The 13,902-nt window shown below is 42.8% G+C and overlaps 2 protein-coding genes across 5 annotated transcripts in view; both read left to right on the top strand.

The window, feature by feature from the left end:
* The first annotated feature begins 2,257 nt into the window (after window positions 1-2,257).
* LOC133117029 (transcriptional regulatory protein AlgP-like) lies at window positions 2,258-8,768 on the top strand. Of its 3 annotated transcripts, XM_061227098.1 has the most exons (8): window positions 2,290-2,370; window positions 2,889-2,955; window positions 3,578-3,680; window positions 5,128-5,326; window positions 5,369-6,132; window positions 7,794-7,857; window positions 8,135-8,259; window positions 8,723-8,768. In XM_061227098.1, the coding sequence occupies exons 1-8, from the start codon at window positions 2,318-2,320 to the stop codon at window positions 8,752-8,754; spliced, it is 1,407 nt and encodes a 468-aa protein (XP_061083082.1). In that variant the 5' UTR covers window positions 2,290-2,317; the 3' UTR covers window positions 8,755-8,768. The 3 variants fall into 3 exon arrangements, with proteins under 3 accessions (XP_061083083.1, XP_061083082.1, XP_061083081.1); XM_061227099.1 differs by having other exon boundaries at window positions 2,258-2,387; window positions 5,128-6,132; XM_061227097.1 differs by having other exon boundaries at window positions 5,128-6,132.
* Window positions 8,769-11,437: 2,669 nt separating this feature from the next.
* Window positions 11,438-13,902, top strand: part of LOC133116956 (homeobox protein PKNOX1-like) — a 10,664-nt gene continuing 8,199 nt past the window's right edge. Inside the window, exons 1-2 of one of the 2 annotated variants that reach the window (XM_061226992.1) lie at window positions 11,438-11,541; window positions 13,656-13,758. In XM_061226992.1, the coding sequence (XP_061082976.1) occupies window positions 13,711-13,758 (48 nt within the window). In that variant the 5' untranslated portion in view covers window positions 11,438-11,541; window positions 13,656-13,710. Of the gene's footprint in view, window positions 11,542-11,591; window positions 13,759-13,902 lie in introns of those variants that run through there. The other variant, XM_061226991.1, reaches the window with a different exon arrangement.

Genomic DNA, 13,902 nt, shown 5'->3' with positions numbered 1-13,902 from the left:
TGGCATTGGGTTTGTGTCTGAGCTTCACCTCCTCTCAGGGACTGTCTCCAGCCTTCCTGCAGCAGCTGCACATGAAGGGCAGACCTCAAGTGCAGCCCCAGCTCGCCTCAGCCTCAGCGGGTGGCCTGCACAGTGAAAATGAGCAGCACCTGGCAGAACACATATGTTTTTACCTGCCTAAAAATGTCGTTGTTTTATCTAGAGCGGCTGGCGTGCCATTTCCAAAAAAACGATCTTCTACTAGTTTGATTAAAGGTCACTACAGTAAAGACATGAATACATTTACACAGATGTCATTGGGCCAGATGCCATCAGTACATCATCGGTACATCAGTACCGCTTCACATGCCACTGAATGACACAATTATGCGCTCTGCCCATCCAACAAATCAGATCTCTGTGGTCATGCATCACTGTTGTACAGTATTTCCAATGAAGATTTCATCATTTCCTCAGAGATGGCAGAGTTGTGTTTCTGCAGGGGGATGGACATTGAGCCAGGACAGCGTTGAGAAACACTCGCACACTGCTTCCCTGTCCAGGCTGTCTGGACACATCAGTGATGGCGCAGGCCCAGTGTTCCTCTGACCAGCACATAGATGATTTACACAGTTGTTTACAAAGCAGCTTCAGCGATAGTGGGCAATTATGTCTGTTGACACGTGCATCAATGGAAAGATGAAATAGCTCTATTCACTTTTAGCTTTTACAGCAGAACTATCATCAATTTACTGAAGAACACAATTCAAAGCGAAAATATACTTGCAAAAATAGAATATATTAGCCTATACTATAAATGTAATATATTCTACACAGCTATGACACTTGCCTATTTTATCTCTCTGAACTGGCACCAAATACATTTGCGCCATTAATATTTGTAGTTATAAGGGTGCTGGCTGAATCAATGCTTCAGAGCATGCTATTCATATATTCTTCTCGACTACTTTCAAACAAATATTGCCTCGCTTTGCCCATTTAAAATAGAGCCACTTCTTGTTTTTAATTCAGTAAGGGACTGGTTTGCTCTGCTCATGTTTGGGCTGGTGGTGGCCTGGTACACAGAGTGGTACGTATTTTGACAGTGACACAATTTTTGTTGTATTGGCTCTGTACTCCAACAGATTGGATTTGAAATGAAACAATAAATATGAGGTTAAAGTGCAGGCGATCAGCTTTAATTTGAGGTTGCATCCATATCGAGTGATCCCTGACAACAACCCTTAGACCCCCATTTTATGGACTGCACTCTATATGGCGTATAGAACTGTCTAAAACATCCAAGCATATCCAACTGTAAACATGCTCTCCTGGTATTTAGTGGACATTATCTAATATTTGACAATGAGCGATCCAATACTGAATGATGAATTAGCGGTTCTCACTTTGAGATACACAGGTGATTGAGCCCACGGCTCTTCGCTGCGGTACTCCTCTCTTTAACACTGAACACGACTCTCGTTTCATCAAAGGTAATGTTGTGTTATCTCCATACGCCCACACCGCCACCGCAGCATATCGCTGATCGGGAAGCCTCACCTCCAGGTCTTCCGGGGATATTATTGTCTCTTAAATCATTACATCATTTATATTAACCTGACACAAATAAAACGAGAAGTGTTTGTAATTGTTTACAATTTTAAAAATATACGTGAATCTCATTTTATTGAGGTAACAAGATATAATTGATTAATTTAATGATTTATGGGACAGTAAAAGCCCCGTAGTTCTTCCACCACGACAGGTTATAAGCCTGACAAGCACAAGCCCAAGCCCGTATCTGACAAACAGATGAACAAATCTTCTGCCTGTTCCAGGTCACTATAAACTCTTTCGCACTGGGCTCTTGCTCTCATTGCTTTTCTGTAAGGTTCCAGCACAAAGACAAGCCGATCTTCAGCAAAGATGATTATTCGCAAAGCTAAATATCATTTCAGTAAACATTTTGAACATCTTTGTACTTGTACTGGTCAGACAGTTGAGGAATGAATTGGTGGCGCTTTGTGGAATGACGTAGCACTGCTAGAATGATTCACTGCACACATAAATAAATAAATAAATAAATAAATAAATAAATAAATAAATAAATATTGCGCTTTTCTCCCGGGCCGTCTCCGAATCAGCGCACCCGCCTGTTATTGCATATACAAGTTGAACTTGTTTACTCAATAGTAGCCACGGATTCTTGGATGCACACAGGACGCAGCAGGGCTGCTCATGTGTACAGAACATGTGTGTCATTTGTGTCATGCAGCTCCGAAGGATCTCCTTCCAATCATGTGCGGCCGCTGGTAGGGCGGGGCTTTGCAGCAGCCGCATGTATGACTTATTATTACACAACCAACAGTTTGGAGTCGGCTCCAGAGCATTGTCCGTTTCCAGCTTTGGTGACTTTTTACAATTTACAATTTAAATATTACGATGTAGTTGCATTGATTACCATTGCCATTTAATTCCTGCTGATATGTTAAGAACTAACGCATGTTCTCTGTGTGGATATCTTATTTGACACTGGACCACTGGATCTCTTGGGAGTAGTATTTTTAGCAATGTCAAATGGTTGTTGGAAGTCTGAAGGAAGTTTGAGATTGGAAAGCAAACGAGAAATAAGTGAATAATAACTGACTGCCTTGGATTATTTCAGAGATATCATTTAGGCTAATTATATTGAACCGATGGCCTGACCACATGATCTTGTATTTACTGATTAAAGATAATTGCACCTAGCGGTGACACTGTTGCACCTGATGCATAACCGTCATTTTGTTTTACGAGAATCACGGAAACACTTTGGAAAGTCAGTTAAGCCAAGATAATGAAAATGTTAATGAATGGATAGCTCATTATTATAGTTGTTACTCATGAACATGCTGTGACCCCTTCTGCAGTGATCATTCTTTGACCGCAAAGATGGCCGCTTCGCTCCTTCGGATAGGACGACTTGGCTCTCTCAAGGTAACAGAATGTCAAATGCAGCCAGCTGCCAAACAGTTGTGTATTAGTAGTTTGTTTTACGTTAGTATTCAGTATGCATTGGCCAAAACTGAATCAGAGCAACTTTCCCTCAACGCATTCTTGCGACCTGGATTTTAAAGGCTTTGGTGGTGCCAAAAGTAGCCTAGAAGAGGCATGCGGCACTCCTCAAACTAATGGCACTCATCTCAAATAATGGCTTCAGGGTCGATACATACAATGTTTTACCCCAATGAAAAAACAGCCACATTCTGCAAGATATGTTCAAGTTATCTCATGGCAACTTTGACTTACTCAGGTTATTCTTTAAATTAATTGGTGCACACTGGGTGCTTTTATTGGGGCTTTTTTTGACCTGACAACTGTCATTGTGAAGATATAATGCATTGGACAGTCTATCCACAACTGTGGATTTGATGTACTGCTATGTTATTGGTTCCTTACACTATGCAAGGCGTTGTTGTTGTTCTTAACCTGATCTGGGCCACTACAAGACAAGTGGGGGAAACAGGAAAGATGTACGCAACTAGTCGCACCACTTCCAATGCAATTATTAAGCACCTATAAGAGTGGGGATTTGAAATATTCTTTATTTGTGGTTTAGTGTCTGCAGCAGCAGAGCTGGAGCTCTATCAGAAGGACACCTGTGGCTGCTCTGTCCACAAAATTGGGAGAGCTAAAAAAAACAGCCCGAGAGACAAGCTTCCGTAAGTTCTTCTATAATCAACGCATCTCCTTTTTCATTTCAACAGGCAGTGTTTTATATGTATTGCACCTGTTTAACTCCTTTTTAGTGTAACCAAGTGGCGGTACAGATATGTGTCAGTCAATTTGAAGTTTCGCAAATGGTGATACCAGCCCTTGGTGTCCATTGTAATGGACAAAGACGCATTTAAAATGTATACAACTTAAGAAACGGGGCCAACCGGGATTCATTACTTGAGATGCGAGGGACCACATTTGGACTTGTGGGCTTGGATGTAGATGAAAGTTTGGATTTCAGTGATGTCACTGGTGGAAGAAGAAACCCTATGTACACTGGGAGAAGAAGTTGCTCAGGCCCTGTCCAAATCGGCACACTTGCATATTATTGAACATACAAGGCATATAAAATGGGCAAGTGAGTGGATTCGGATATGGCCCAGTTTGTTAAAAAATTTCCAGACTGGAGAAATCAAGTAAAGATGCTGGAGAAGTCTTTTCTCAACCAAGTAGTGTAGGAGATGCCTAGAGAAAAATGAACAATGGCGACCTCTGGTGCCAAGTGGCAACAGTAAGTATGTATACTGGGCCACAATGATGATGTGAAGACGAAAACCAGCAAATTAGAGAACTGCACTCTTTAGTACAGAAATACATTTTCAGTTGGCTGAGGTTAATAGTCTAATGCTAATAGATATGAACACACAGTTTTCATTTGTATATTATACCATATTATTACTTTCACCAGTAATAATGGCATATTTAATTTGGTAGATGGTGGTTGGGGGGGTGCTATCCTCTGATTTTGGTGGTTGCCATGGAGGCAAACTGTATGCAGTTCAAGATTGAGTGCAGGGGTTGACATGCAGTGAGGTCTGTAAGTACTATGGTATGATATGTATGATAATGGTTCAATTTCTGTTCTTTTGGCTCTGTACTGTAGCATAATCTATGAATCTATGCTTTAATTTGAGGGTATTCACATCGATATTGGGTGATCTCTGTAGGAATTGCATCCCATTGTATACATACTCCCCCCCCCAATTTAGGGGACCAATTGGATGCTTGGCTTCTTAGCTGTTTCCGATTAGACGGGTGCATTCAATCGCTTCCTAAGTGCAGGTATAAGAGATTTATTTTATGTCATTGGGCCCTTGAGCAAGGCCCTTAACCCTGCATTGCACCAGGGGGGATTGTCTCCTGCTTAGTCTAATCAACTGTACGTTGCTCTGGATAAGAGCGTCTGCCAAATGCCAATAATGTAATGGAGTGTAAGGTCATAATGAAAAGCATACCTAGGAATAGATACATACCTCCTGATGAATACAATACAATGTGCATTTGAATCTTTTTGCCCTGCATACATACTTGCGTACTACTTGCGTCAACCCGATTGTGTAAAATGAATGACTGACAAAATGAATTAATCTTATCCCCCTCCTTCCATCATAGCAAAGGTCCAGGACGGAACCTCCCAGGGCGCGGTGCGGCTCCTGCAGCTCCGGCTGTACTCAGATTTACCCACGAGTGACGCCAAGCCCACCGAGGCTGCCGCAGCTGAAGCTGCCACTGCCGCACCCATCTCCGAGTCTGTCCCCACTGCCGCCGCTGCCCCGGACGTCTCTGCAGCTGCCCCGGAAGTTGCTCCAGCTGCCCCGGAAGTTGCTCCAGCTGCCCCGGAAGTTGCTCCAGCAGCTCCAGAAGTAGCCGCGGCTGTGCCAGATGGCGCTCCAGAAGTTGTGGCTGCTGCCCCAGAAGTTGTTGCCGCCCCGCCTGCAGCTGAAATAGCCTCTGAATCTGGAGCGGGAGATGCAGCTGCACCAGCTATAGAAGCTGTTCTAGAGGCGTCTGCCGTGGATGTTGCTGCTGAAGCTGTAGCGCCTACTCCAGAGCATGTGCCTACAGCTGAGGCTACTGCAGAACCTGCAGCTGAAGCTGTTGCTGCTGCAGAACCTGCGGCTGAAGCTATTGCAGCAGAACCTGCAGCTGAAGTTGTGGCAGAAGAACCTGCAGCTGAAGCGGTTGCAGCAGAACCTGCAGCTGAAGCTGTTGCAGCAGAACCTGCAGCTGAAGCTATTGCAGCAGAACCTGCAGCTGAAGTTGTGGCAGCAGAACCTGCAGCTGAAGCTGTTGCAGCAGAACCTGCAGCTGAAGCTGTTGCAGCAGAACCTGCAGCTGAAGCTATTGCAGCAGAACCTGCGGCTGAAGCTATTGCAGCAGAACCTGCGGCTGAAGCTGTTGCAGCAGAACCTGCAGCTGAAGCTGTTGCAGCAGAACCTGCAGCTGAAGCTGTTGCAGCAGAACCTGCAGCAGAACCTGCAGCTGAAGCTATTGCAGCAGAACCTGCAGCTGAAGCTGTTGTAGCTGCAGAACCTGCAGCTGAAGCTGTTGTAGCTGCAGAACCTGCGGCTGTGGAACCTGCAACAGAGGCCCCAGCTGAAACCGTGTTGGCTGACGGTATATGCAACACCCGTTTATTTACTCTCTCTTTGTCATGGGTCCTGTCGCCTGCAGATACACATCTTATCCCGTGTGTGTATATACGGATCATATGTCACAGATCTCTTGATTAGTGTTAAGGCTAATGTGACTGAAACCACCTTTTTCTGGCTTTTAACTCCCACCTTTATGCATGACGCAATTGACAGACAAAACAATTCTGCAGCCAAGCAGACTTATACTAAAACAGAGATATCCCAGGGTGCACTTGGAGCCTGCTGTACCATAGCATGAGTAATTTTCACACGACTGCATGACCTGCACTACATGACTGTCACTACATTCTGTTGCATCTTCATTCTTCTCCCTTTGCTACTCCTACAAGCTGTACTTGTCTGTGTGTCGGTCTGCTAGCTGCCCATACAATGCCTCCACTCTGCACAAATCTCACTCCTTCCACTCCAGGAGAGGCTTTAGATTGAATTAATCTCTTTCTCTACCTTTCCCTCTTTCTCTTCCTCCACCTTCACATGGCCCACATATCTCATTAGTGCTTTAAAACAATTTAAATTCAAATTTAAAGGCCATGATGGAACAGATAATTCAGAAGAATTAATGTTCAAAACTCAGCCAAATGTTCCAAATCTTCACTTCCATTGCAAACTTATTTAGCTTTTATTGTCAGAATGAAATTAAACGTTAATGCCACTTGTGGTCATGATTCTTTATGTGTGCTAAAGGAAATGGTAACATTGAATGTGCTGAAGATAATACTAAAAGTGAAGACTGGATCTCCAGGAGATAATGTCAGAACTGGAGTTTGGGGAGTAGACCCTTCTTTGATTTGTAACAAGTCTCTCTCTCTCTCTCTCTCTCTCTCTCTCTCTCTCTCTCTCTCTCTCTCTCTCTCTCTCTCTCTCTCTCTCTCTCTCTCTTCTCTCTCTCTCTCTCTCTCTCTCTCTCTCTCTCTCTCTCTCTCTCTCTCTCTCTCTCTCTCTCTCTCTCTCTCTTCTCTCTCTCTCTCTCTCTCTCTCTCTCTCTCTCTCTCTCTCTCTCTCTCTCTCTCTCTCTCTCTCTCTCTCTCTCTGTGTGTGCATGTGTGTCTATGTATTTGTGGGAATCAGTTCCTGACAGTTTAGTGTGTAACTTGTGATGCCATCTGTGACTGTGGTGGGGTGATTGTTCAGGTGCAGGATCCTGAATCCTGCTGACCTGGGTCACATACACTTTTCATATTTTAAGAACATTAATGCAGATCCTTGATAATTTTCAATTAACCACCAGGGACAGTCATATGTGGTGCAGAAAACTGTTTCAAATAAGTCAGAGATAGGAATGCACACTTCCACGGTAAAGAATTAAGCAGGTTCTGCAGTCTTGTGCAGTAGCAGTTAAGCACCTTATTCTTGGCACTTCACCATGAATGAAAAACACAATGGACATTCACCACTGTGATATTTTCCACCTTGTGTGTATTTGCACCCATCTACTCATTTCTTTCTCTTCTGAAAACGCCTGACATCCCTTCCTCTCCCATCTTGTCTCTTTTTGCATGAGGGTGTGGTTGTTACATTTTTATTTTGTTTAATCCTTTATCCAAGGTGGGAAAAACTATGTACTTGGGTGGTGTTCAAACCCAGCAAGTGAATGGGGATTAATTTCTCTCCTCTGGCTCTCAGCTCATCTGGACCCGATACAGAAACTCTTTCTGGACATGATCCGAGAGTACGCCGCCCAGAGCAAGTGAGTACACCTCATCACCCCTCTTTTTCTTTCTCCTCTCTCTCCCCCTCTTTTGGTCTGATCCCTCTCTGCTCACACACACACACACACACACACACACACACACACACCACTGTCCCTTTAAGAGAACTGTCCTGAGCTATTGCAATACCAGCCAAGGGCTCCCGTACTCCAAGCAGGACTTTTGGATAGCACCTCCTAACGGCTAGCCCTTCCTCCTGTCGAGCTTTCTCTTCCGGGCGTGTTCCTGTTCCCACCCTCCACTTCCTGTTCCCAGGAGCACAGGTGGTCTGGTGGACGCAGGTCCAGAGTACCAGAAGAACCTGTCTGAGGAGATTACCAAACTGCAGCGGCTCTACGGCGGTGGTGACCTCACCAAATTCCCAGACTTCAAGTTCTCGGGTGAGTATAGACACCAGGTTTCCGTTTACAGAGGTCTGGAGACCTTTGAGATTGGTGCATTCTGCGGTGGTTTTTAATGATTGGTCAGTCCATTTTCTTTATTGGAAATGATGATTGATGATTCAAAACAGTTGTTGCCAAACTGTCGGTCAGGGGAGTGGTAGAGGTGCGTCATGAGATGCATGTAAGTACCGATATGGTGTTAAAAAGTACCTATACTACCTAGTGTGTGCATGTACATTGAGGTGCAAAATCTTGGGCACTTTTGGGTTTAGATGTTACAATTAATCTGTATGTGATCAATAGCAAACCTCTAAATGGTACATAGTTAAACACGAGACTTTTCTGAACATTTTAAAGCAGGATTTTGTGTTATTACAGGGGAATTACAAGTCCTGAAAAGGGCTCAAGGTCAAGGTGAATTCACATGATGGTAATGGAGCACATTTTGTCTTCTTTGCAGAGCCCAAGCTTGATGAAGTGGCCCCGAAATGAGCATTGTCAATCAGTTTTTCTCATCTATTATTTCCTGTCTGCACTGTTCAGTTAAACCACATCTACTAAATGAAATGGGGTACAGTACCCCTAGAATCTTCTCATGTAACAGTGTGAAGAACAGCTAATGCCCAATATCCAAATACAGTAAGTTGTGGAGTTTAAATACTGTAAACTGACTCTGCACTGGACCTGGATTCATAAGCCTCTTCAGTTTTACCACTCTGTAGCAACCTGCCTACACACACCACACTTCTGTTTCCCCTCAAGGGTCACTTTACAAGTTAGGTAATATAATACTGTCAGGTTGTTAATTTTATTTGCACTTACATAATAGAGGGTTGCTTAGTCATACTAATGTAATGGAAAGACAACAGAGTGAGTACAAGAGGGTTACTGTGGAGTCTGGAAGAGAATGTATGCTAAAGGCTTTCACTTCCCAGTATGCACAAAGCTCCTGGGGGTGTGTCCAGAAAAAACACATTTTATTTATGGAATGTATGGACTGTATTGTCCAATCTGGAAATCTGAAGACATGTTTTAGCTCTCAGCTGTAACCATATTCAAATGTGTGTTTTTTTTCTGTCCTACCATGTGGGAGTATCGAGTTTGCCTGAAATGCCCAGGAAAAATAAAATGGATATGAATCATTTGACACCCTGGTGCCTGCCTCATTTGCAATTACAATTGAGAATGTATTTATTTGATGTGCTCCTATCCACAGCCACTTAGTCACCTTCAGCAAAGATAGGTGAAAAGTAGCATAAAATATAATCACAATGAAAAAAAAAATCTTGTAAAAAGTTTTGGCTAGGTTAGCAGCAACTAGAGCGCTTGTTGCTGCTAACCTAGTGGAACAGAACCCCCAGCACACAGATTAAGCAGTACTTGTTTTCCCTTTCATATCATTTCTCATTTTAGATCTTGGGTTTTTTTCTGCTATAATTTCACTGCATAATCTTGTTTAGTAGCCACTATAAATATAATTAATACCCTACCAATAACTACTTGTTTTAATGGAGCCAGTTATCAGTTGTTGTTTTTTGTCTTCCAAACTGTCAAGATATCTCTTACAGTTTATGGGGAAATAATTTGGTGGTATGTTGAAGAGCATCTCTGAACACACAACACGCCAAACCTCTAAATGGATAGGCTACAGCAGCAGTAGACTTAATAAGTCTAAAAAATAAGTATAAAAAGTATGTTCCCATTGCCTCTCGGAGCTGTTATGCTGGAAATAGGACACATGCTCATGAAGTGTAAGTGATATGATAACTATAGGATGAGGCAATGGGATGCAGTTGTAAAGTAATATAACGTCACATTGTAATGGTGTGTTTTTTAATCTAAAATATTGGTATAAACCTGATGGCTGATGACTAATGCTAATTGGAGTCACATTTCTGTGTGACGTAATGGCTTTTAGTTCATTTATATGAAGAGCCAATGGCCATCGTAACTGTGCTGAGAAAAATCATCCGAAAGGCTCTTGGAGGATAGTGCTTTCGATTAACTCCTCATTTCAAACATAAAGGGGAAGCTTACATAAACTCTGAAACTGAAATGGGAAATTGCGCCTCCCTTGGGGATAGCTAATTAACTCAAGTGCTTCTCTTACATTCCCCATCGGAGTTTTCTGAGAAGCTTAATAAACTGTAATACAAACTGTCCGCAAATCTTGAAATGAATAATAATAACTGAAGAGTGGCTCTGTTTAAAAGCGATCGCAATGAGCATACGCTGAGCCTTATAGCCTAGGCATTGCTAGCTGCTGTATGTTGATAACTAAAACCGGGGTCAGTTAGATAAAAAGACCTGTCCTAATGCACCATCTCTGTAATAGGCAGTTTTTCACTTTTTTAGAATTACAGTGTCCTACTGGAGCCTCATGATTCATCAGAAGTAGGATGACCGTATTGGATTTCAGAAAAGGGCCAGGGACAGGTGGGTGTTATGAATGTAATGCTGGGTTGTTTGGAGAAATGTCCAGGAGCTCAGTATATACTGTAACATATGAGCTCTTAAGCCTGACCAATGATGCCTGGCAATGTGAGATTTGTTTCACTTGCAGTTAGCATTAGTGACTAGGTTATGCCCCCATCCCCCGGAACTGGGTCCTGCTGCAATGTATTGGTGAAGTCTTGTCTGGAGCTCAGACTGCTAAGCCTCTGAAATCTACTGTAGAAAGGAGTGAAGAATACGATTATGGCTGCGTTTAATTTTTGTTTCAAAGATGATTTGAAGGGTCATTTTCTATTTGCATTGTCAGTGTTTGGTCAAAAGCTGCACCTGAGACAACACACTAAATAAGCATTGAACTACCATAGAGCAAGTTAGTATATCAATACTGTATTTCTTTTTATTAGGCTTCAATAAAATTTGCATACACTTGGAAACAGGAGTGTGGTGTGATATGCAGTTCAGGTAAGCCATATGCCTTTTTAACCTGAAGAGATCACTGCCAACCTATAAAAAGTTTTGCCCCCTTCACTTTATCCTTGTGTGAGCTAAGACTGCTGCATTACAAAAAAAATGTGCGGGAAATAGCAGGTGGTGTGGGGCGCCAGCTGCAAGAGTTCAAGCTCCACCCTCAAGCAAGATGCGCTTCGCCACAATCTCCGGTCTCAGGGGGCGTCGAAAAAGGGAATTTTACACGTCACGTCACCTCCCACTCATGAATATTCAAGAGTCTGTCACCCTGCGTGTTGTTACGCGATGACGCAACGCGACAACTGCGGGTCCCGATTGCTGCAGCCGCTTGTCAGTGTGACGAAGATTGGCACTCAGGTAAGCTGTCACTCAAAATCTTCTTTTTCCGTTCCCTATCAATCAAACAATCTGAGCAGTGCAAAAATGCTACGAGCCAACCGAAGGAGTTGGTTGGGGCAGTCGTGTAGGGAATATCGAGGCAGTACGCTGAGCGGAGGTCCGAAACGTTACAATCAATGAGGGAAAATATGTCGGCTCGTTTGGGGGAGAGGAAATTTCTGGAAAACCAAGGACTAGAAGTGGAAGCAAGGCCCAGTTTCTTTTTTTTTCAACCGTGTCTACAGCTGAGGCGCGAATGGCACTAGGGGAGGGATGGGCAGCTGTCCCTAGCTTGATTGATAGATTCAAGTGGGCAGGTTTTTCTATTACAATTAAAGGGACAGAGTGAAAAATACAACTGAGATTGTAAAGCTAGCTAGCTAGCTACCGAAAGGCTACTGAGTTTGACGCATAACATCACAATTGGGTACCGTTAGCGACCTAGCTAAATTTCCTAGCTATGTAGCTAACTGCTAACAACCCCAATGCTAGAAACAAGTAAACGTTTGCTTGCTAGCTAGCTTACTATAGCTCGCTAAATAGCCAGCTAGCGAATTCGACAGTCTTAGAATTCTCGTTAAGATTCACTTAGCTAGCTTGTTAATGTTAGCGTCAGCGTTTTTGTTTCTTGCTAGCTAGTCTATATTTTAACAGAAAAACATGGCGACGAGGAAACAGTATGGTTGGCTGCATTATGTTAGCTAGCTGGCTAGTTTAGTTTAACGTTAGGTGTAAAATGACCCAGCGGACGTAACATTAACGTTAGCTAGTAGCTAATGCTAGACGTTAAATTGCTGCTCTGCAGATGTAATTTAACATTGGTGTAGTTTAGCTAATTTAGCTAGCTAGCTACCCGTAAATTACACTAATTGGTTTACTTGTATCTAGCCCACGTTCGATAGCTAGATAACAAATATGTCGTGGACTGTTAGCGAGCTATATCCAGTACGCTAGAGATTCCTATGACGACAAGCGAACAGTTTAGAGTTAGGATCCAGCTAACGTTACCTAGCTCGATTTGTAAGGGCCGAAAACATTAAAAGACCATGACATATCCAAATGTGTGTTGAATGTACAAACTGGAATAATGTTAGTTCACGTTAAATTGTATGAAAATTAACTAGCTAGCCATCTGTTCTCGTGCAAACTCTTGGGGCCAGTTTCAATGGACAGTTTAATTGCACACAAAACTCAATTTACCCCAGGGCTAAGAATGAATCCGTTGAAACCGTGGCTAGATTAACAGTTACTGCCTGCGCGTTAGTGACAATTTAACATTAGCTATGTAATTTAACATAGGCTAGAGCAGCCAACACCACTCGTCTAGGTGACGTTAGCGAACGTTTAGTTAGTTAATTTAACGTTACCTGTCCTGACTTCATCTCCCAAACAAATTAAATGAATATTAAAGTGTATATTGAATTAATACAACTTTGTTATTTGTTATTTGAAAAATAAAACCAACCGTTATACGTTGTCGGAGTGTTATTAAATATGTCATAATAAATCAGTCTTGGGTATTTACTGGTTCATGTGGTTGAGTGGCTTTTTAAAAATCTGATCACAATTCATATTGTTATACAATTACACATTTCTTCACATTTCATACACTTGCTAACTCTCTGGCCCCATTAAATTCTTCCCCCCACTTGTATTGCCAGTAAGTAGAATTTTGCATTCTGCTATATAAAGAAATGTTTACAAACTGCAACCATTTAGATACAGCTGTGTGTGTGTGTGTGTGTGTGAGAGACAAGCTCCCTATCATGAATATTTGGTGGAGCTTTAGTCTATCCAGCGAATACAGAGGGCCTATTCCATTTCAGGTCAGTATCGATTGGAATTCACTCCATTGATTGACCCCAACCCATATACACACGTCCCTTCGTACTGTGACTGTTCTACACCAAAACCCAGATGGTCTCTGTTCTAAAGAAAGCCCTCATGCCTTTTGAAATAAATCCAAATTAAGTTTCATACGACACATATTCAGAATGTTTCAAAGTATTAGCATTGCAAGTGAACATCTGGATGTGGATCAGCAGGCTATCACTGGTGCGTGTGTGAGCATATGCATGTGTGTGTGTTCACAGGTCCGACCTTGTCACGCGTGTCTATAATGTGTCAGCGCTCACAGCAGTAACCACAATGGCAGCTCCATCAGTGTCCATAGATGAGTATCAGGAGGGGAGCCAGGTGGGTAGTGTGGAGCTCCGTCTGACAGTGCTGGCTAGTGGTTGGGATCCAGAGCCAAAATGTTGTCTGCCAAAGAAGCCAAATCTGTGACATTGTGCAACCAAATATAAGCTAAGGCCAGCAACACTTTAGTTAAAAACAACG

This window comes from Conger conger, chromosome 17, assembly GCF_963514075.1.
Source record: "Conger conger chromosome 17, fConCon1.1, whole genome shotgun sequence".
Taxonomy (NCBI): domain Eukaryota; kingdom Metazoa; phylum Chordata; class Actinopteri; order Anguilliformes; family Congridae; genus Conger; species Conger conger.
The sequence above is the reverse complement of the archived record's forward strand: the minus strand, read 5'-3'. Positions and strand labels throughout refer to the sequence as shown.

What these genes read in the sequence shown, in the direction of transcription:
- LOC133117029 (XM_061227097.1), top strand. Translation starts at nt 2,318, where the DNA reads ATGTATGACTTATTATTACACAACCAACAGTTTGGAGTCGGCTCCAGA. An exon ending in GGAGTCGGCTCCAGAGCATT is followed by an intron (nt 2,371 to 2,888) that starts GTCCGTTTCCAG and finishes CCCCTTCTGCAG; the next exon opens with TGATCATTCTTTGACCGCAA. An exon ending in AGCCCGAGAGACAAGCTTCC is followed by an intron (nt 3,681 to 5,127) that starts GTAAGTTCTTCT and finishes CTTCCATCATAG; the next exon opens with CAAAGGTCCAGGACGGAACC.